This window comes from Grampus griseus (genome assembly GCF_964374135.1).
Source record: "Grampus griseus genome assembly, chromosome: 7".
NCBI lineage: Eukaryota > Metazoa > Chordata > Mammalia > Artiodactyla > Delphinidae > Grampus > Grampus griseus.
The window spans coordinates 110,050,630-110,073,113 of NC_139001.1; the positions used below are offsets into that span (position 1 = coordinate 110,050,630).

A 22,484-nucleotide genomic window follows, 5' to 3' on the forward strand; every position below is an offset into this window, starting at 1 on the left:
TCGGCAGTGAAAGTGCAGAGTCCTAACCACTGGACCGCCAGGGAAGTCCCTAAGTTATTCTTTGCGGTGATGACAGTCACATTTCTTACTTTCACAAAGCAAGGCTTAGTGACACAGTGTGTTAACTCCTCTCTTACTGGGCTGCCGCCTGCTCCTGAGGGGAGCCCGTCTGCTCCTGTGTGATGCCTGTGAGCTCACAGATGCTCATTTCGAAAATCAAACCGGGACGGCGCCACGCCAGGCGCGTTGCTATGTGACCACAGACCACACACACCAGCGCTCCTTTTCAGGGTTTATTTCATCTGCTAACATTCATCTTGACCTAGACAAAAACAATTAGATGATTATGACTTGCGTTTCCATCATCAACTCATTTTTTTGTATGAGTCACCAAAAGGTTTCTTCTCAACACTTTTTTTTTTTTTTTTTAATAAGAAGCTATAAATAAATAAAGCTTTAAACGCTCCTGGGTTCAAGTTAAACTCTTCCAGTTCCCAAAACGTTCACAGACTCATTGCTTGGACAGTTCTCTCGTCCCTCACGCCTCCTCCGAGAGAGGACATCGAAGGCCTGGGGTGGTGGGAGCGGGGAGCTGTTCACTCACTGCATGTTTGCTTCTGTCCCTCAGCCCTGGGAAGAGCCCTGGGGAGGCCATCCCTTCCCTGGAGCCCCAGCCCGTGGTGTTGGAGGAGATGCTGCAGGCACAAGAAGCCTTTACCTCAAAGCAGGCGTCCTGAGCCGGCAGTGCTGGACGGGAGACCCAAGTGGCCGAGGGGCACTGCCAGCTGGTGCTGTCACTGGCACCCCTGCCTGGATGCTGGCCGGAGCCAGGACCTCCTTCCAGATGCAGTGAAGAAACCGAGGAGACCGTGTGACTTGGGACAACGGGCCATGAGTTAAAACACTCCATTATGTACAAAACACATCCTGCACTCGGGCCACACCCTCAGGAGCGCACCCTGGGGAGGGCTGCTTGAGCCAGGGCGCTGGCCGGGTGCCCGGGGCGCTCACGCACCACAGCTCTCCTCCCGGTGGGAGGCCACAGCAAGTTCCTAGCGTCGCGGGTGCTTGTGCAGGACCCCAGAGCTCTCGTGAACGTGTCCCGCCCTCCTCCCTGGAGCGTGCCCGCCCCAGATGAGTACTGGCGCAGACCCCCATGCTGACCTTCACACCCCTTTAAAAGAGCTGCCTGGGCACTCACCTCCTCAGCATGATGTGTCCGCTCTCGGGGGCCTGTTGACTGCGCTGTCCTTGGACTGCAAGATGAAGTGGCCAGCGCAGGAAGCTGGCGGGCGGGGGGGGGGGGGCGGGCGGCTCAGGCCAGACAGGCAAAGACTAAAGCACCCTTCCGGTGCTTACGGCTCCCTCATTCCACAGGAGGGCAGCTAGGGTGGCCAAGGGGAACCTGGGGCAGGGAACCCTGGCAGGATTTGCCCATGAGGCTGCTGGGGGCGCGGGGCCCTCACCACCCTCGAGTCTGGCCTGCAGCCGCCGGGCACGTGTGCTTCCTCTCCTGGGGAGACGGGGTGCCCATCCACCTCGGGCGTGGGGCTCACACTCAGCTTCCCAGAACCAGGTCTCGGGCCTCATGTCGTGGGGGGCGGGGCGCACATCCAGAGGCGACGCTGGCCTGGCCTCCCCGAACACAGGAGGGATGGGCGTGGGGCAAGTGTCTACAGTGGACTGAACATGGCTTCTCCAATCTGCAGGGCTGCGGGGAACAGGCCTGACCAGCTGGTAGGGGCAAGGGCGCAGGAAAACGCGGGGAGAGCCCGGGGTCGGGGGGCTGTGTATCTGGGTATTAGGGGAGCCACCCAGAGCTGTTTCTTCCAATCCTGGAGGAGAATCTGAAAGCCCGAGTACCCTTTCCTGGCTGTCCTGAACCACCGTGGCCCCAAAGTATGGCTCGTGGGCAGTGGCTGTGGTCTGCAGAGTTCCAGCCAACGGAGGCTTGACTGAACTTTATACACGGGGCTGTGGGGGGAATGGGTCTAAGTCCCACATAAATGTCCAAGTCATGGGCTTGGGGCTGGGGGCAGCCCACTGACAAAGCCCAGAGGGTCAGAAAGGACAATGCAGGGGGAGAGCTCTTGATTTCTGTCCCCCTTCCTGTCTGAGCTGGTCTGGCTGGGACGTCTGCCTGGACACAGGTGGAAGCATCCTCACCTATGGCCTTCCTACTCCTGGGATGCCCTCCGCCCACGCAAGGGGGCAGTGCAGCATGGGGACCATCTCCCCACAGCGCCCCTTGCTCTGGGGACTGAGGAAAACGGGGTGGGGGACCCCAGGTGATGTGCTTTGATCTCTTGACCCGAAGCATGAAGCCACACTGTGGGTTTTGACCTTGGGCTAGAGAGGGGAGTGGGCTTCCCAGGGGCTGGACTAGAGTCTTCTTGGCTTTAGATGGGGTGGGCCCTGACCCTGAAGATGGGTGAGCTGGGAACTCCATTCCTGAGGCTACCTCAGAGGGCTGTGTCTCCACGCAGGCCTTGGGGCCAGGGGTTCCCTGGAGGCTGAGCTACCTGCAGGGAGGCTGAGCTACCTGCAGGGGGGGAGCGGGCGTGTGCCTGATGGGCGTGACCACACACCTGGCCTGGGAGGTCCGCCTTCCACTGCATTGGATTTTTCTAGTCTTCAAACCTGTGGCCGTTGTGACCAGGAGGACGGGAGAGCGGGGACGTACCTGCTCCCAGCCCTGCAGGCCTGGTTGGGGGTCCTCCAAGCACCCTTCCCTCTGACCCAGTGGGTTCCCACGTTGATTTCTCAGAGCCCCGGCCTGGGAGGGTGGGAAGAACCGACCCACCAGGCCCACCCCTTCCCCTCCCTCAACCGTCCGTCCGTCTTCTGGCAAGCGGACGGGGGTCCTCTTCCCACGGAGTTCTGGGGGCCGAGTGTGTTGGTCAGTCTGCCTGGTCCCACCTGCCCCCGCCGGCCGCCACTACCACTTCTCGATGATGTGGCTCATGTAGTCCTCGGTGGGCACGCGGCCGGGCTCCTCGGCGTCCCCCCGCGGCGGCGCCTCCTTGGCCCGGTGCAGCAGGCGCTCCTCGCGGCTCCGGAGGCGCTGCTGCCGGCGCTCCAGCTGCCGCCTGTACTGGTAGCGCTGCTGGAAGAGGTCCCTGGCGTAGTCGTAGAGCTGCACGTCCAGGTCGTTGAGCTCCTCGATGCGCCGGATGGTGTCCTCGCCCACCTCCACGCCGCCCGCCCGCGTGCTGTTGTACTGCATGAAGGGACGGATGAACTTGAGGTTGAACGTCCGCTCGAACAGGTACTGCGTCTTGCGCTGGAACTCGGTCAGGCCGAAGAAGGCCATGCCCCGCAGGTTCTTCTTGGCGCTGTCCAGCAGCAGCTGGGCCCGCTTGCCCTCGGGGATGAAGGACAGGTTGTAGCAGCCCACCAGGCTCAGGTCGGCCAGCATGCGCACCTGGCGGTTGCTGGCCAGGTTGTAGGGGCAGTCCATGAACTCCTGCAGCGTGCAGCCCGACCAGTCCGTGCCCTCGTAGCAGGGCGGCAGCTCCTCGGGCGTGGGCGTGCGCCCGTCGCACATGTGCAGCGATGTCTTCCACGTGGCCCCCCGCTGCACGTGCCGCCACTCGCTCAGGTAGCGGGACACGGGGTCTCGCAGCAGGGTGATGTAGTAGAACTTCCTGCAACGAGACGGGGAGCGGGGGGGAGGTAAGGCCGGGGCGTCAGGCAGGGGTGGGGCATGTAGGGACCACTGGGGGGTGAAGGAGCGGGGAGGCTGCAGCCCTGAGTCGGATGGCTCTGCTCAGCGCCCATGCTATGCGACCCCCGGGGAGTGGCCTCACCTCTGAGATTAGCCATCACATCTCAGGTCTCCAAAGGCCCACTGCTGAATGAGAAACCCGGGTGTGAGATGTGATGTAACCCGCAAAGGTCTCAGGCCACCACCACAATAACGAGCGTGACCGCTGCAGTGTCGTGCAGGGCCCAGCCCTGGTGCCCTCCTGAACCCTGGCCCAGGGTCTCCTCTGGGGCCTTCCCCCGAGCCCCAGGCGTGCCCTCCTGCCTGCTCGCACCTTGGGAGGGGCAACCTGACTTTGCCCTGCAGGGCGTGGAGGAGAGTGGCCCCAGGGTCCACACTACCTGGTACCAGACGTTTAGAGAGCTGTCACAGTGGCAGGCTTGGTGCAGCCCAAGGGGCCACTGAAAAGTCACTCACAGTCCCAGGCTGCACGGCAGGTCTGGGCCAGGGCCTCCCACTGGGCCCACTCCACCCCAGGCTCCTGCAGAGCTCCAGTGGGGGAGGGGCACCAGGAGACCACCCAGCCCCCGGGGTGAGCCGTAACTCATAATTTTTATCGTCTCCCAGGAACTGTTCCAACCCCCAAGGAGTTGGGCACCGATGCCACCTCCCCACGCTGTGGGTAAGGGGCATCCGTCCGTACCATGGGAGAGCTGACTCAAGGAGGGCTGTGCCCCCTTCTCCTCGCTCCCTCGGGGTGAGAGGCAGCCGGGGTGATTCAGGTCCCTGCAGGGTGTGCTGTGATGATCGGCCCCAGTGCCAGGAACTGTGACGGGCCTGGTGGGTGTGGGTCGCCCCAGGGGGGGGTTGCGGCTCTTCTCGGAGCCCCACCTCCAGGGCTGGCAGAGCAGCTGCCTGTGCAGGTGGGGCAGGTCCCAGGCCAAGGGGAACCAGGGCCTGGGGCGAGCAGCCTAGAGTGTCCTCGGAAGTGGGCAGCAGGGGCCCACTGGGTCCCCACACACCACTCCTGGGGGGGTCCATCCCCCCTCCCCCGGCCCCTGCCTGATGGCAACATGGAAGCTGCCCCCACACTGCCCCCTCCTCACCGAGGCCCAACAAGAGCAGCCCTCGCACTGCCCTCTGGGAAGCCACGGGGGCACAAGACACGTCGCAGGGTCTGGCAGTGTCCTGATCTGACCGCATCTCCCAGGGGGCAAGGGGGCCCTGGGGTGCGGGCATGATAACTAGCAAGGGCGAAGGTGACGGGGTACCACCGGGGGTCACCCCAGCCTTAGGGGGGCACATTCAGAAAACCGCAGGAATGGCAGACAGTGGGAGGAGGCCTGGGCAGAGGGCACCCAGGGGGCTGGGGGAGGGAGTCCGCAGGGAGGAGACAGCAGGGTGGGCATCCTGACTCCTGAGCCCTCCGCGAAGCCTGGGCTCTCCCATCTGTGCCTCGGGCCCCCGTCAGCTCTCATGCGCCCTGCCCCAGCCCAGGTGCTGACAGCGCGCTCCGCCTCTGCAGGCGGTCATGTCCCAGCCCCTGGGGTGGGGTGGGGGTGGCTGGCAGCCCCGATGTGACCCCCTCCCCCAGCTCCTGTGGAATGTGCCCTGGTGGCTCTGGCTGCCCCTGGGAGAAGAACAAAGGCCCACCTGTGCCCTCCCAGCTCCTCTCTGACCACTGGGACCGCCCCACCCCCCGCTTGCTGGCTCCCAAGAAGACACCCCAGGGCCTTTGCACGAACTCTGTCCTCCCTCTATTTCATCAGCTGACTCTGACTCATACCCTAGACCTCAGCCAGAACCACTTCCCAGGGAAGCCTCGTCCTGCAGACACGGCTCCCTCTTGGGCTTCTGTCACAGTGGTAACTTTCCACTGACCTCTCAGCTCACCCTGCGGTAGGGAGGGGGCGGCGGGGAGCTGGTTTCTGTGTGTGCGCCAAGCAGGGCCGTGGTGCCTCTCTGGGGACAAGACTGGGAGGGGCCAGATGGTCCAAGACAGAAGGTGCCTCGGGGCAGGGCCCTCACACAGCACCTTCAGCCCCCGGTGGAGGAAATCAAGCCTTGAGAGGTCAGGCAGCTACCTGGAGGCCCCCAGTGGCTTCAGCACTGGGGTAGGGCGGGAGGCCAGGCCCCTCTCTGCAGACCCTGGTTAGGTGGACTGGCACGGGTGACAGAGACCTTCAACACAGCCAGGACGAGGAGGTCAGTTCATCCCAGGGCCAGCCTTCTAGAGACCTAGTATATGACATTTATAAATCCTGACCACGACAACTGCTTCTAAAGAGGCCACGACAGACAGGCAGACACAGAGATACACCTAGAAACGCACGTGGACAAACACAGTGCTGCGTGCAGGCTGCTGGCACACACCGTGTCCACTGCTGGGCCCGGCTGGTCCCTTGTCCCGTCCTCGGCCCTCCCCACCCCGTGTGCACACGGGCAGGCCAGCGTGGTAGATTCTCCTGGACACAGAAAACCAGAGTATGACGTGTCAGCGGACAAAGATTTGTCTACGTGGCCCCACCGAAGCCACGCGGGGTTCAACCTGGTTGCAAGGTGACCTCTGATGGCAAGAACTCACGGTGCACAGCGGGGCACCAGCGCCCGCCCCAGCGTCTGTGTCCCCACAGGCCTCTGCAGTCGCGTAGGCCTGGAGCCCTGCGTCAGCACTTGTCACCGCCCACCACGAGGGCAGGCTTGGAGAAGCCCAGCTGCCCCCCAGACCCTCACGGATCTCAATGCACCCTTGAGAGGGGGACGGGGCCGCTAGCCCTCCTGCGGCGTGCCGGAGCCAGAGCCGACTGAGCCCCCTGGGCCCCTGGGCTCACGCTGACCCCCGCGGCTCCCCTGTGCACCACATGGGTGCTGAGTGGGACGGCCTTGCTCATCGCTGCGTCCCTGGGTGCTGGCCTGGCTGGACAGGAGCAGGGGCTCACCTGTGGTGACCGGGGCGGTGGTGTTCGGATGGGCCGTGCTGAGCCTTCTCTGTTCAGGATGTTGCCAGGCCCTGGGCCCCCGATTCTGTCCTCCCAACACGGCCTGTGGAGACTAAGGGTCCAGGCAGACCCTAGACCCTGTGTGAGGGGCCAGTGGCCCCCGGTCACTGCCCAGCCCCAGCCCCGCTCCTGCCTGGATGGCACGGGAGCCCCTGTGGGTGCGCACCCCAGACCTTGGGCGGCCTCCTCAGGAGCGCATGCGCCTGACCCCCAGCTCCGCTTGCTGGTCCACCCCGGCCCTTGCCTGCTCCGCTGTCCTGACACAGCAGGCACCCGTGGCCACAGGCCCGTGCCCTGGCCACCCTCTGTTCAGCACGCCTGCTCCCGTCTCACTCGCTCTGCGCCCCCCTTGCCCGTTAGGCACATCAGCTGACAGGGCAGCTTTCCTGGCCACTGAAGGGGGAGCGAGGGCACTGATCGAAAGTGAGCAGACGGCAGGTGTGGCAGGGGCAGAAGACCCCCCAGACGACCGACTGTCCACGTCCAGGCAGCTCCCTGCCCAGGACGAAACCAGATGTGTGTTCTCTGGAGGCGCTCATGGCTCAGAGACACGAAGAACTGGGCAGGGGGCCAAACGACGGCCGGCACGCTCATGGGGGACCCAGCTTCTGCCCCAGCCTCACCCCAGAGGAAACTGCAGGGTTTCTGCCCCAGAGCGAAGTTCCCCCTGCACTCACATCTGGGGTCCCCCACAAACAGGGGGCCTTCTGCCTCTCACCCTCCAGCAGGATCTGCCCATTCAGGCCGTCCAACTGCTAACCAACAAGGGTTCCAGAAGGACAGAGAGGACATGGCGGAGGAGATGATGAAAGAAACAATGAGAAGTCAAGCACTTAATTCATTTCGAGCGAAATGGCTCGCCCACTGCCCAGCAAATGAACGTGGAGACCAGACCCAAGATTACAGAGATGACCCATGAAGCACGTGGACAGAAAACCAGAACACGTAACGAGTGGGACTCAACTTCTCTATGGAACACCATATGCTAAGAATCAATGGAGCGATGGCTTCAAAATGCTGACGGGAAATAGACCAACTGTATCTCATACCCAGCCAAGCTTCACACCCGTGAAGGCTTGGGAAATTTATTTTCTGTGAATCCTGTTCTAGGAAGATACTGGAGTATGTATCTCATATAGTAGATGAGAAAAAAAAAAAAAGTGTGGGACACAGAAGCTTGAACCCAGGAGAGATCCCAGATGTCCACTGGGCATCCCGCTGGGTCTGTCAGGGGAAGAGGGACGGGGCTTCCAGAAAGAGGGGCCCAGACAGATGACCTGACAAAACACATCACTGGTGGAAAAAAAAAAGCGAACGGTAGGTACATGGCAGATCTTTGGAATCACCTGGAAAAAAAGGAGTCTATGAAGATGGAGGACAAAGCAAGTAAAAAGTAGGGCTGGGCTTCCCTGGTGGCGCAGTGGTTGAGAGTCCGCCTGCCGATGCAGGGGACGCGGGTTCGTGCCCCGGTCCGGGAAGATCCCACATGCCGCGGAGCAGCTGGGCCCGTGAGCCACGGCCGCTGAGCCTGCGCGTCCGGAGCCTGTGCTCCGCAACGGGAGAGGCCACAGCAGTGAGAGGTCTGCGTACCGCAAAAAACAAAAAAAGAAAAAAAAAGAAAAAACAAAGGAGGGCAATTGTTAATTCTAGGAAAAACGAAAAGTTACATTAAAAAAAAATGAAGTATGTTACTAGGCTCAGAAGAAAACACTGGTTTTAGAGACATCATGATATAAACAGTGGTAAGTGATTGAATAAAAACTTGAGCTTTAACTCTCCTTGGAGAATGGGTGGGGTGTGGAGAAGGATAAGGGCAAAAGAACACTTCATCTATCAAAACAGAAAGTACAGAGATAACATTTAAATCAATGAAACAAGAAATATCACTATACATGACTCAGAAACATGGAAGTCAATACATGAAGACTACCAAAAAGAGGGGCAAGAGGTCCTTTGGGGAAGCTGGAAAGGAAAAGTAGATCTGTTGGTTTTTATCATAAACCGCTTGGAGCTATTTGTCTTTAAGCATGTGTGAATTCTTGTAACTAAAAACACTAAAACAATGTGGAAACAGGCTTAAAAAGAAACATGGAGAGATGCTCCCCTTCATTAGTCATCGAGGGAACAGCACACTCCGCCACAACGTGATACCCACTGGAGCAGCAAAACAAAGTGGGGCAAGGCCAACTTCTGACAAATGCTTACCGGGACAGCTGTTGTGGAGCGACTTCACGGGTAGGCGGAGGGCGCACACACGCTCACCCCGTGACCCTCACACTCACCACGCCCCCACGAGTCCTCTCCTAGGCACACGTCATGGGGAGGCCTCGCCCATGCGCCCTGGGAGATGTGGACAAGACAGTCCACAGCGCTCTGCTGGTGAGAGCCCCAAACATCCACCGCAGAGGCATGCGTACACCAATGGGGTACATTCTTCCAACAGAACACTGCCCAGCAACAGACAGGAACAAACGACAGCGACTCACGGCAGCTCGGGTGAATGTGATGAATAAGATGTTGCAGAAAGAATGCAGATAAGAATATGTAACAGAGTGCAACGATATGGTTTATCAAGTTTCTAAAAATAAAACCCAAGAAAATGCTATTTAGTGATACGTACACACGTACTGAAAACAGTGGCAAGAAAAAGGTGATGAGGGGAAACACAGGAGCCCTCCAGTCAGAGCTTAGCCTTGGTGTCTCGGGGGGCGGTGGCGGGGGAGGCAGGGAATGCGCTAGCCCGTGGTGGCGTCCATGGCACTGATCACGCCCTCGTGCTTAAGGCAGGAGCGAGGGTGCAGGCGTGCATCCTTGGGCTTTATTCCCTATGTACGTTCACGCAACTTCTTTTGTATTTCCCAAACACTGTGTGATAAGGAAAGCAGTGTTAAAACCAAGGTTTTCCAGGGCGGCCTGCGAGGCCCCTGCTGGCCTTGCAGGTGGACCAGCATTCTTGCCAAACCTGGAGCCTCAGTTCCTCAAAGCGTCTGGTGTCCCCTCCCACCTCTGTGCCAGCCAATTCCAGGTGTCTGCAGCCCTTTCCTTACCCCTGACCCCTTCCTACATGCTCATGTGAGTAGGGAGTGGCTCCACGGGGGAGGGGAGGACCCCTTGGGGGCATCACCTCTGGGGACTGTGAGGGTGGCCAGTCTTCTGGGTCAGTCGGGGCCGCCCTGTGGCGTGTGAACTAACCACATGATGCTGAGCCAGCTGCTCCTGCCTCCGGGAAGGAACCACAGCTCCTCCGGAGCTGGAGCTCCCAGCTGATGGCCGGCTTCCCATCCAGGAGGGCCTTGGGGTGCAAACAGTGCGCCCCACCCCCTGGGGCTCCCCTTTCCTGCTGCCAACCCAAAGGCGGGAGACCAGGGACCCTGTTTAGTGACTTGGCGGGCAAATTATGCTCTGTCAGGGTGGGAGGCTTCTGGCATCTTCTGCAAGCACAGCCCTAACTCACATCTTGGCCTAAGTGGGAGCCCACTGTACCCCAGCTTCCAGGGCAGGTCTCCGTGGAGCAGGGCTGCCTGCTACGTCCCAGGAGAGACCCAGGGAGCGGCGCAGAGCACGCCCCAGCCCAGACCGTCCTGCCTGTGAGTCGGGGGCAGGATTCACAGCGCTGTCACCCTAGAGGGGCACACACTGGGACCGGAGGGATGACAAGGAAGCCCTGCTCACACCTCTTCCTCTGAAGCTTCCACCACTGGCTGCTCGCCACCATCTAGCCAGCCAGCCGGCACCCCACACGGTCCACTGCTGGCGGCAGGACGTGGCATGAGGTCGTCCCTCTGCAGCTGTGTGCAAGGTCATTCGGGCCGCCACCATGCGCCATCCCTCTCCCCAGGGTCTTCACCCCACCCTCTCACCCCAATGAGGGCAAGCTCTTGGAAGGCAGGCCTATGTACTGGGGACACCGCAGTGCCCTGCTCAGCGCGGAGACAGCCCATGGCATCCAGGGCCCACTGCCCCGCGGTGGGCTGGGTGGTGGCCACGGGAGTGTGTTCAGTGCCCAGGCTCGGCCGAGGGTGCACGTGCGGCCTGTGCACAGGGAGGGGGCCTCACGCTCAGTACCTCTGCCTTCAGCACCCAAGCTGCCCACGGAACCCATTGGATTGGGGGCTGTCCCCCGGGAAGTGGGCGGAGCCACAGTGGGAACGGCTGCAGCTGGGTGGGCGGAAACGGGGTGAGGAAGGAGTTGGAAGCCTGTGGCCCTGCCCTGGCACTCCATGGACGCACAGCAAAGGACATAAACCAGCAATGCCCCCAGGGCCCTGACAACGGCACCAGTGCCCACTGCCAACAGGCTTGTGACGTACCAGGCAGAGCCCGGGACCCAGGCACTGCTCCCCTTTCACAGAGGATAAGCCCAGGCCCAGAGGCGGGCAGGGCTCTTAGAGCGCTCTGGGCTGCGTGGGGCGGAACCAACAAGGGCAGCAGGAGGTGATGAATGGTACCGCTCACCAACGGGGCAGGTCAGGAAGGCTTCTCAGAGACGGTGGGGACACAGTCCTCCGTGACCTGAGAAGGGGGCAGTGCAGGCTTGAGGTGCAGGCGGGGCCGGACAGAGAAGGGCCTTGTTCATTTATAGGAGAACAAGCTCGGATGGGAAGTGGAACAGAGTGCAAATTCACGTGGCTTCAAAGTCAGAACATAGGACTTCAAAGAAACTTCGTGTCGTGGAACAATTCTAGCCTGCCCGGTCTGCAACCGCTCCCAAGAGCCCACACGTGAACCGACCGCGTCACGCTGCCTTGCATTTTATTACGCCCTGTTTAATGCTGTCTGCGACCTGGGCTGTTCTGACGTTTTTGTGTGCCCTGGTTCGGTGCATCCCACCATCATGTACCTCCTAGTGAACAAGGAATGTGTTTTGTTCTTGGGTGCAAACACTGCTGTCAGGGAGCGGCCAGCTCTGAAGTTTTAAGAGTCTGAGTTCTCACGGGACCAGCAGCCAGGAAGCCCTGCTTTATTGATGACAAACACTCAGACGGCCTCTGGGAAGATTCTGCAAGGTGCAGCTTTGCGCTCCTTCCTTGGAAGGTGACAGCTGCGAGGCGGCTGAGTGGCAGGGGCTGGGGGGCCTGCCCTGCCGCAGGGCTGGGATCAGGGAGAGGGCCCTTCTCGCTGGCCTCAGAAGCCCCTCCCCCTCCTGCCCGCTGCTGTGGGCATCGGGCAAGTCGGAGCCCACAGTCCCGACTGGGAGGCCCGCTCTGTAGCCTGCATACTTTATCAATGATGGGGAAACCTGGCTCGCAGAGATGGGTGGCTGATGCAAGGCTCGGAAGCAGAAACGGCCCCTCCCCTCCCTCGGGTCACACCCATGGCTGGAGGAGCTTCCCTCTTCTGCCCCAAACCCCGCTCCTGGCCCTCCTCCTGGGAGCCGGGAGAGCCGGGGTGGGTGCACAATTCTGTGGCTGGGAGAGGGGCTGGATCAGCAATTACGCTTCCAGAAGGAGTCTGCTCTAAAGAGAAGGGCTGAGATGTGGCAAGTCTGCTGCAGGATGCTGGTGGCATGCCGGCCATTACAGGAGACACGGACGCAGAAGTCAGTGGCAGACACACACGGCAGACGGTCCTGCAGCCAAGGGCGCAGGTGCTCACAAGGCTGCTGGTGCACAGAAGGGCCTGTGCCTACCTGTGCAGAGACAGAAGGCGTTATTAAGTGGCTCTCCGGAGATCGAAACTATGGATTTCCCCCAACATTTTATTATGAGAAACTCAAACTTAAAGAAAAGTTGAAAGTTCAGTGAACACTCATATGCCCAAATGGGTGACACTAACATTTTTGGGGATTTCCCGGGTGGTCCAGTGGTTAAGAATCCAACTTCCAATGCAGGGGACGTGGGTTTGATCCCTGGTCAGGGAACTAAGATCCCACATGCTGCGGGGCAACTAAGCCCATGCACCACAACCACTGAGCCCATACGCCACAACTAGGGAACCTGTGTGCCGCAACTTCTGAGCCTGTGTGCCACAACCAGAGAGCCCACATGCCGCAACTACTGAGCCCACGTGCCACAACTAGAGAAGCCTGTGCGCCGCAACAAAGACCCAGTGCGGCCAAAAAAGAACACAACAGAAAAACAAAAAACTCCATTTTCTTCTTTACATACTCTATTGCCTGCAGTGAGTACACGTCATTTACGTAACTGAAATCAAGTAATAAAGGTTATAAAACATCCCTGTTGCTTGGGGTGCAAAGAGGCCATCAGAAACAGCCAGCTTTGCAAGCTCTGTGCTCACGTGTCCTCTGTGATAGGATGCCAGCTGCCCGCTCCGCTCCAGGCTGGGGGCTCCAAGGGCAGGGCTTTTGTGAACAAGGCTCTAACTCAAGGAACAAACTCAGACCCTGAAACGAAGGTGGATTTTTCTACCAGTGCTAGCAGAGCTGCAGCTCCCTAATTGCGGGTGAGGACACTGTTATTTAGCATTAGAATTACAACCTTTTTTTTTTTTTTAAAGAAATACTGTTGTATTACTTCCAGATATACAGTCACTGAAAAAAAATTAATGCCATAGGGGGATTGGCTTCACTGCCACTTTCTCCCCCAGGACGAGCTCTGGGGTCCCAGAGCAGCAAGGGAAACTCTGTGAGGGGTACCTGAGGCCCCCTCTACCCCAACTCTGTACTGTGGTCTCCCAGGGACCAGGAGTCCCTTCATGAGGACAGAGGCCACACTGTGAAGCCAGTATCCAGACGGTTAATTTTCAAAAAAAACCATACTCTGAGAGGTCTCCGGAACTTCAGAGGGAGGACCCCGGGGAGAACTTGCCATGGGGCCTGCTCAGGGGTGCAGGAACCTCCCAAAGCTTTGCTCTGATGAGCGTCCCACCCCAGGGCCTGGGGAGCATCCCGGGGTGGGGGTGCCGGCTTGCTTTCCAAGGGCTGGGTCCCCCTCCCAGCAGGAAGATGACACCCTTCGGGAGGTCATGGCGTGTACCACCTTGGTCATTAGGTCACTGAGTTGGGCCCTCGTCAGCACTGCGTGCTGCTCACCTAGGCCAGGTGCCCCCCAGAGCCCACGGCTGAGTGAGCAGCGTGGGCCCATGTGAGAGGGGCCCGCTGGGAGGAGAGGCGGGCCCTGCTCTGAGCAGCATGGCTGGGGAGCTGGACCATCCCCGGCAGCACAAGAGTGAACCAGCTGATGGAACGGACAGTCTCTACTGGCTCTGGCCAGCACTCACCTCCCTGCACCAAAGCACGGCGCCCCTCCCGGGTACCTGCAGGAGAAACCCAGCTCAGCAAGCGCTGAGCTGGCAGTGCGGGCTGGGGAGCCCCTCTCCAGATGCAGGTAGGAGACGCTGGCCTCAGGCCTTTCTTCCTGGGCAACGTGTCCGCAGAGCGGCTATGAACTCATAGCTGTTATTTTTGTCGATTAACTGACTCTGTTTCCCAAAATACCTGGCTTGGGAGAGCAGCCCCGCGGCATCAGTGGTCAGGTGCTGTGCGCACACAGGCGGGCCAGTCCTCCCAGAGCCCCTGCGCCCCAGACAGGCAGAGCCTAAAGCGGACACGGTCCTTGGCAGGACCAGAATGGAAGCTCTGGGGCTGGCGCAGGCCCCTCGCTGGTCGTCCCAGCTGGACGGGTGGCGAGGAGAATGCCGGCCCAAGGCCACCTGGGCACGGGAGCCCTGTCGTCCTTCCCCAGCAGGCTGGGGCCCAGCTGGCCTCACAGCTCTGCTCCCTGCCCTGCCCACCTCCAACAAGGTGGGAAGGCCCTCCTTGGCTCACCCAGGGAGCTGAATTCTTACGGACAGCGGGGAGAGAGTCCGGCTACTGGGAGTGGCGCTCACGTGGGCCCCCAGGTGGCTCCACAGGTTTAGGAAACAGCATGGAAATCCCTGAGGAGAAAGAAGCCCAGGAAGTGTCTCATAGCCCGGTGTGGCTGTGTGACTAAGCTTGGCCATCAGGATGTCCTTAGAGAAAGCTCCCCCCACACCGTTCTCCTGTTGGCTGCAGCACGCATGTGACTGCAAAGGGCCAGCAGTCGTCTTGGACCGTGAAGCAGAAGGCTTGCTTTCTGGGGATGGTAGGGCCAGAGAAAGAGCCTGGGTTCCTGGCGCTTCTTCCGGCTGCACCACCTGCCTGGCCTGCCTACGCTGGGCTCCTTTTCAAAGAGAGAGGAATCAACTGCTACCCTACTCCATCTACTCCGGACCAATGCACGAGGACCCAGGCACGATCAGCGGTGAGTCCAGCCAGGTCTGGGGCGAGGCATTCATTTAGTGAACCCTCAAGGCTTTACCCTGGTCATCCTGGACGCTGCCAGACACCCTACAGGAAGAAAATATTCCCATTTTGCACATAAGGAAACTGAGGTCCAGAAAGGTTCAACAGCAAACCTGGCCACAGAGCTGGCTGGTGGCAGTGCTGGGATTGGAGCTCAGGCCCCCGGAGCCTGTAACCGCCTGGGGAGAACTGGTCACCTGCTGAGCCACTGGCCCCAGAAGGCACATGAACACATCACCTGGCAAGGCTGGCCCTGGCCACCTGCTGACCACTTGCCAAACAGCAGTCAGGAGAGCTGGTATTTTTAACTAAACTATGGACTCAATTTACGATCCATTTCCTTTAAAGTACAGTGAGCTAATTAAGAGTCAGAGCGGTCTGCATAAAGAAAAAACACATCCAGACCTGCAGGGAGGACGAACCAGCCCCGAGGAGAACCACTTTACCCAGAAGCTGTGACCGTCTTCCTGATGGCCGCCCCGGGAGGGGAAGAGCCAAAGTCCTGGGCTTTGCCCGGCCCTGGACTTGGGCACCTTGGCTGTGGGATGCGGGGTGGGCCTCCCAGACAGGTTCTCCTCTGGTTCCAGCCCCGCTCCAGCCCTGCCTCCTGCTGGCTGATGACACTAATGCAGACGCAGAGCTTGGGGGAGGGCTTGACTCTCATGGGGCCCCGTGTCCCTGCCAAGGCAGGAGTGGCAGGGCTGAGAGCCGGGCTGCCATGAGCCCGCACTGAGCCCAATGCCTCCGCGGCCCTGCCCCTATGCCCTTGCCCCCCACCCCAGGGGGAAGCCCATGTCCCCAGAAGCTCCCACCTGCAGGAGGAGGGCCCGGCTGGAGGCCCAAGCCTGCTGGGGGCATACAGGCCATGTGGGCCCCCAGCTCCAGATGCAGGTCTTTCTGACCACCTGCTTCCAGGGCCTCTGGGATTCTGCGCCTGGAGGGATGGACACGGCTCGCAGGGGAGTGCTGGCCTGGCCCTCGCACGCAGTGCGCCCACTGCCCCCAGGGCCAGTCTGTACAAGCCGCGGGGAGGGGGCCGTCAGAGTTGCGTGGAGGTGCCAGCAGGACCCAAAAAGGGAGTGGGTGAGGGCGAGGGGGCTGTCCGACCCCGGGCTGCAGGACCTGGGGATGGGACCTTCACGGCAAGGACCTTCATGCCCTCCCAGGCATCCTCCACGCGCACATCTCCTGCCAGGCTAAATCCTGCCTGGAGGCTCACACGCTGCCTCCCTACCCACGTGGGTGCCCTGGCTGCCAATTACTGCCTAGTGCTGGCTCAGAGGGGCACTGCTGGGAGCTGAGAGCCCGCATCCCTTCCCTGGGCCAGCAGGGACACACGGGCGCTCTGTCCCAGTAAGGAGACAGTAGGGCGAGGGCTGTCCCTGTGATATGAGGCATCCTCGCAGAGGGGGCGGGTCAAGCGTCAGACTCTGCCGTCCCCACCTCCATGCCGGCCCCTCGGAGCCCGTTACTGCCTCCTGTGCCTCCCAGGCTCCTGCAAGGATTGGGTGAAAGGGAACGTGTCAAGCAGCCTTGCTGCCTAGGCGATCCACAAAGGTGAGGAACTCGCAGCCCGGGGAGGTACAGAGGCGGGGAGCTGGGGGACCACATCCCTCTGCGTCCGGGATCGGCACCCTGCCTGGGACCCCACGGCCCCCTCCCGTTGGACTTATCCTTTCCTCCGTCACAGGAGCGCGTGCTGTGTGTGGGACCGGTGCAGCCCTGCCCTCCTGCAGCATCTGAAGGACTGGACCTGTGACCGGGAGACACCCAGATGAACAAGTGCTAAGAGATCGGGTGCCGGATGCAGGGTCAGGGTCAGGCAGGGCCTCTAAGGTGTGGCATCTAACCTCAGCTCCCAAGGAGGAGGCCCGGCAGAGGGCAGGGGTGGGGGTGGGGCAGCACTCCTGCAGAGGAGAGGCCCAGGGCAGGCCGGGGGCAGGCACACCACGGCACAGACCAGCTCATCTAAGTGCACAGGTTGGTGAGAAGCAGAAAGGAGGTCTTGGGTTCAATGAGGAAAGGACGTTATCAAACCGTGGGAAAAAGGAAGTTCCCGTCCTTGTTTCAAAATTCCAAGTGGCTGAAAAAATCCCTATGAAGGAAGCCGAGCGTTCTGAGTTCAGGCTTCGGAAGCACCTCTGCAGTCGGCTTCCCCCTCCCCGACAGCACCTAGAGCTCCGTGGGCGGATGAAAAGCTTCCCTTGATTTCTACACAACGTTAGCACAATTTCAGGGCAGCAGAGCAGGCTACCTCAGCCCCTGGCTCCGTGGCCCAGAGAATCCGAGGCACTGCCGATCGGGTGGGGGACGGCAAGGGGGTCCCCAAGGCAGGAGGGCCGCCCGAGTGCATTCCAGGGGCTGCAGCCCCTGCCTCCCCCTCAAGGCAAGGACCCCACGTCTGCAGGAAGCTTGAGCTTTTCCTCCCCAGCCCCCTGACCTCTGTGATCCCACTGGACCCTCACAAGGCCCCCCAGGACAGCCATGGTGTGACTTAACCACCAGGCCAACACACACTGGGGGGAGCTGTGCGCACCGAAGGGAGGAAAGGCCCAAAGCCAGAGCTGGGTACCACGAGGGGCAGAGCTGGTGGCCGCAGGTGTGGCCGCAGGCTGGTCCCGCCTGGGCCTCCAGCCAGGCCCCCAGCACGTCTGCCCTCCTGGCTCCAGCCTGTGTGCCGGTCACTCTCCATTCCTGACCAGGGGTGATCGCCCTGCAAGAACCTCTCAGTGGACACGTCCAGCAGTGGGGGCTCGGGTGCCCCGCCCACGAAGGTGCAGGTGAGGCCTCCTTCCCAGATGCACACAGGGACAGAGCGTACTGTGCCTGGCAACGGCGCACAGACCCACGACAGGCCTCCCACAGCACTGATGCCGGGCCCCTGACCACCCCTCCTGGCAGGTGACCAGAAAGGCTGCGGCTGCGGGGGGTTCTGGGAGCCCTGCCCAGGGTCGGGGCCACAGGAGGATATACTGGCAATGTCCTCCCAGCTGAGGTAAGGCTTACGCCCCACCTACCCAAGCACGGGCCTTTCCAGAGACGTCCCCTCCAATGAGCAAAGGATGGCTTTCTGGGAGCTTGTCTGCCGTTCCCAAACTCTGAGGTGTGGCCTCAGCCTCGGACTGTCGACCGAGTGTCACAAGCGGTGCTCCTCCAGGCTGTCCGAAGGCCGTGGGGAGCCTCCCTCCGCCCCCCAACTCCACCAGGCTCCCGTCTGGGCTCCCGGGCGGTGCTCCAGCTAAGGGGGCGCTGCTTGGGAGGTGACCCAGCCCGGCACTTGCGGGGCCCCGCGGGGCTGCCGTTCACATCTCGTGCCTGCCCGCCTGGTGCTTTCTGGCTTTCGACACCGGCGGGGAGGCTTCCCTTCCATCTGAACACGCACGCCCCCGCCCCGGGGAGGAGGGAAGGTGACCGAGCCCTGCTCCGTCCCCGGGTGGGGACGTGCGCTCACCGACTGGGCCCGAGACCTGCCTCCAGAGCCTTCATCTCACTCGTTCTGCCCGCAGGCCTCTGCTGGCGCTTGTCCCCCTCGTCCTCCCAGCCTGTAACCGCCGAATGTGGCCCCCGGCACACAGCACGCACGCCCGGCTCCCCCTTCCCCGGCCGTAGCCTCTGGGTCTCTGTGCCAGGGACGCATCCTACGGCAGTCAAGACCCAGCACAGAAGGCCCACGCGGTGGGGCACAGCTCAGTGGACACGGCCCCCGCCAGGTGACAAACAGTTCAGGGCCTAAAAACGAGCTCAGGGAACTCGAAACCTACGCCCGGTGACTCCACGGCGACAGGGACAGCCCTTCTGGGGACTCTGCACGACACAGGAACACACGTACGTACGCGTGATGAGCAAACGCACCACATCAAAGCTCACGTTACAGCTTGACGCCAGCTCTGGAAAACACAGAAACTGGGCCCAGGGGAAAGACGGGGCAGAAACACAACACACGCCAAACGTGGAGGGGGCTCGTCCCCGGGCCTGGAGCTCTGGGCAACTTTTTCTTCCGCTTTCAGTTTTTTGTATTTTTCCAATTTCATACAACCAAGCCTGTAATTACGAAACAAACAGATTAAAGGCCTTCTGTGTACCTGATCTAACCTGATTTTCTCACTAGAGGTTCGGAGTCAGAGGCCTGGGAGGCCCTGGGCCTCCCCCGTGGCTGTGCAGACGTCTCCAAAGCCACGAGACCACCAGTCATCCGCCTGTTTGGGGGTCAGGAGGGCCGGAGCTGGTCTGGGGACCACTGGGGGCATCCGTGGCACCCCCTCCAGGCTCAGCCTGCTGACCCCACGGCTGGGGGCTGGCTTCACGCCCCACAACACGCCTGCTCCCACGAGCGAACCCCTGCGAATCCTTCCCTCTCGCGCGGCCGCACGGAGCCTGTGAACGGAGAGGAGGGGGCTGGCACGTGCCCCCCGCCCCGCGCACACACGTCCTCCCACACAAGCAGAGTCGGCCAGGGGATGATGGCCTCACAAGCTCTTTGAACAGGAACTGTTTTTCCCCAGACACAGAAATCCAGGGCCAAAGCGGCACGCCCCAGACAGGAGCCGCGTCATGCCCAGGCGGACTGCTTTCTCCTGGCCTGTGGGCCCTGCGCTCCCGGAGGGGCAACCATCCCGTGAGCTGGGAGGGCAGTCACCTCGGCAATGACCCTTGGTCCTGGGGGCCAGAGAAAGGACCTTTCCAGAACCAGGAACCGCCAGGCCGCCTCAGGGGCGCCTCCACCATGTGCTTCTGTGGCTGGCGGTGGGGCGTAGCTGGCACACACTTGCTTTACTCCTGCGACCTCTGGGGCGGGCACCGCTGTCAGATGCCCTCTGCAGACGGGCAAACTTCCGCCGCTGAAGTTCCCCAGTTATCAGGGGCGTCCACCCCCGGTGCGTGTGTCTGCCGCTGACTGACCCCAGACACAGGGTCTCCAGGAGCTGGGGCAGGACGCACCGGGAACGGGGCTCCCTACCTGCCACGAGCTCGGCCACTTAGCTGCTGTGTGGCCCTGACGGGTAACCCAAGGAATGTCTCTGCATCTGTTTCCTCACCACATGATACAGACACCATGCCCCCCACATGAGGGAGGCCATCCGGGGACCTCCAGCCCAGCCAGAGGGAAGGAGAGGAGGGCCGCGAGGGAAGGAAACAGCCAGAACGAACTCATCTGCTCTCGCCAAGCGTGGGTAGGGGCACTGGGAGAACGTGCGAGAGAGAGAGAGAGACAGAGAGAGAGAGAGAGGGAGAGAGAGAGGGAGGGAGAGGGAGAGGGAGGGAGGGAGGGAGGGAGGGAGGGAGGGAGAGAGGGAGGGAGGGAGACGGAAGCCGTCAGTCAAATATAAAAACCACAAGTAGCCCCATAGGCTTAAAAACAAAACAAAACAAAAAAACAAAGCAGTCGTTCAAAATCTTCCTACATGTTAGAACAAGAGACAGCACATACCTACCGGCACGTATGCCAAGATGACAGATGTTAACAAGCAGTGTGTCTAAGTGAAAGCACTAAAGTTTTACTACTATTTCAACTGCTTTGCAGGTTTGACATTTTTTCAAAATAAAAAGTGGGGGGGATAATTCCTACAAAAAAAATGTCTACCCAATTTTAAAAGAACAGATTATCAAACTCTCCTAGATAACAGCAAAGAAATGCATGTGCTCACCCCCAGCTCATTTTATGAGGCCAACGAAATCACACACACGAGAAGAAAGGAAAATTACAGCTCTTTTCATTCTCAATATAGACGTAAAAAACTGCAAACAGAAATCTTATCGAATCAAATCCAGTAGAGCCTATAAAAGATAAGACACCATGACCAAGTCAGGTGATCCCAGGTACGCAAGGATGGTTTAATGCGAGAAAATCCACGTATCTGATTCATCGCATCCACGGATTACAGACGTCCACAGATGTGTAAGAAGTGCTTGCTAAAATTAAATATTATTCATGACTGCAAGAGGATTCCCTTAACCTGATAAAGTATCCAAAAGAACCCAGAAGCAACATGGTCCTCGCGGGGAGGAGTCAGATGCATTTCCTCTAAGACAAGGAACGGGGCAAAGATGCCCACTCCCTGGGCCGTGACTCTCCACTCCTGCGATAAAATGACAGCAAGGACCCTGTCTGCCCACCTCGTCTCTGCTGAGCACCTGTGTGCAGGCACCGGGCTGGGGCTTCACCCTCAGAGCCTGGATGCGGGAGGGGGCTGCTTCGCATGCCCTGTGCTCTCTGCCGGGTCCCGGAGTGCCTGGCGTTAAGGGTCTGGGTGGCTCTTGGAGGGCTGAGGGTTCTAGGGGTTTGGGGCAGCCATGCAACCGGAGCAGCGGTAGCCTTACTGGCCTGCATCCTCCCTGTGCGGAGCCTCCTGGGGCCTTGGCCTTGGGCAGGAAGGGTCCCCGGCCCCAGGTGAGCTCAGCAGGTGCATCAGCCAGAGTGCCCGCTTCTGAGTGAGCTCAGTGGGCGAGCTTCTGGTCCCCCGAGGGAGAGGCCCTGGCTGCATGACCTGGGGTCTCCAGAGGCCGGTGCCCTGTCTGGAGCAAGTGGATTGGCAGTGCTCACATGGTGGCAGGATGGGGGCCACGCCTCTCCAAGCCTGCTTCCTGCTTCCTTAATCAGCTGGCCCCTTCTCCGTCTGTGGGAGATGCGGGTGTGCTCAGGGAACAGAGCAGGCCCCTGGACAGACCCAGAGGGGAACAGCCCCTGCAAGGATGAGTTCTAACAGCTCTGCCCCGAGCGCAAAAGGCCCTGGGCCCAGACAGAGCCTGCTCACGCTTCATCGACCTCCTTGACCCCAGGGTGGCCACAGGGAGAGGGTCTGGCCCAGGAGAAGGCCTCTGCATGCCCGGCAGAGGAGCCCGGGCCTGTCTGGGGGTGGAGGGAGCCAGCTGGGGGAGGCTGAGCTGGGCAGCGGTGAGCAGAAAGGCCTGGACAGCAAGAGCTGGTGCAGGAGGCCAGTGGCCGGGGCTGAGGAAGCACCAGGTCCTCCCACTGTCATGGGGACCAACTTGGGTGAAAGGGGTGTGACCTGAGAGGGGCCACGCCCAGCCACCCACGCCCGTCCTTTCCCGGAGCCCAAGCCTGGCAGGACAGTGGCTTGGACGGGATCCCGGCCCATCGTGCACTACACACTCAGGCCTGGCATTCGAGGTAGGGACACCCACGCCACATGCAGACGAGGAAGCAGCGGGCCCAGGCCTATACCAGCCTGGACACAGAAACACTCAGGGCTCGAGCCTTGTGCTCAAGGGGAAAGTGTGCTCGGTGCCCAGGAGCTCAGGGACCTGCTTGCCAGGAGAAGCCGGCTCTCCAGGCCTGGCTGATGGGAGACGACGGGGAAGGATGCCAGCGTCCAGGCGAGCACCCTATCCCTGGGGGAACGCTGACAGTCTAACTGGGAAGCCCGGGCATGACGCCAACGTGAACGGGCAGCGCCAGCACATGAGGCCAGAGCTCTCCTGGCTGTAGGCGCTGAGCAGAAGCCCGGGCTGTCCTGCAAGGGGTGTCCCGGCGCTCAGGTGGGGACAGCGGTGCCCTGAAGCAGGGGAGCGGCGATGGGGAAGTGAGTAGGGCCCT

At 60.7% G+C, this 22,484-nt stretch overlaps 1 protein-coding gene across 2 annotated transcripts in view; it reads right to left on the reverse strand.

Moving 5' to 3' along the window:
- Window positions 1-280: 280 nt before the first annotated feature.
- Window positions 281-22,484, reverse strand: part of HS6ST1 (heparan sulfate 6-O-sulfotransferase 1) — a gene marked incomplete at its 5' end in the record, with an annotated part of 42,582 nt that continues 20,378 nt past the window's right edge. Inside the window, 2 exons of one of the 2 annotated variants that reach the window (XR_014297015.1) lie at window positions 281-1,285; window positions 2,684-3,647. Coding sequence is in view for 1 of the 2 variants with exons in the window: in XM_082658789.1 (XP_082514915.1) it covers window positions 2,939-3,647 (709 nt within the window). Of the gene's footprint in view, window positions 3,648-22,484 lie in introns of both variants that reach the window. The other variant, XM_082658789.1, reaches the window with a different exon arrangement.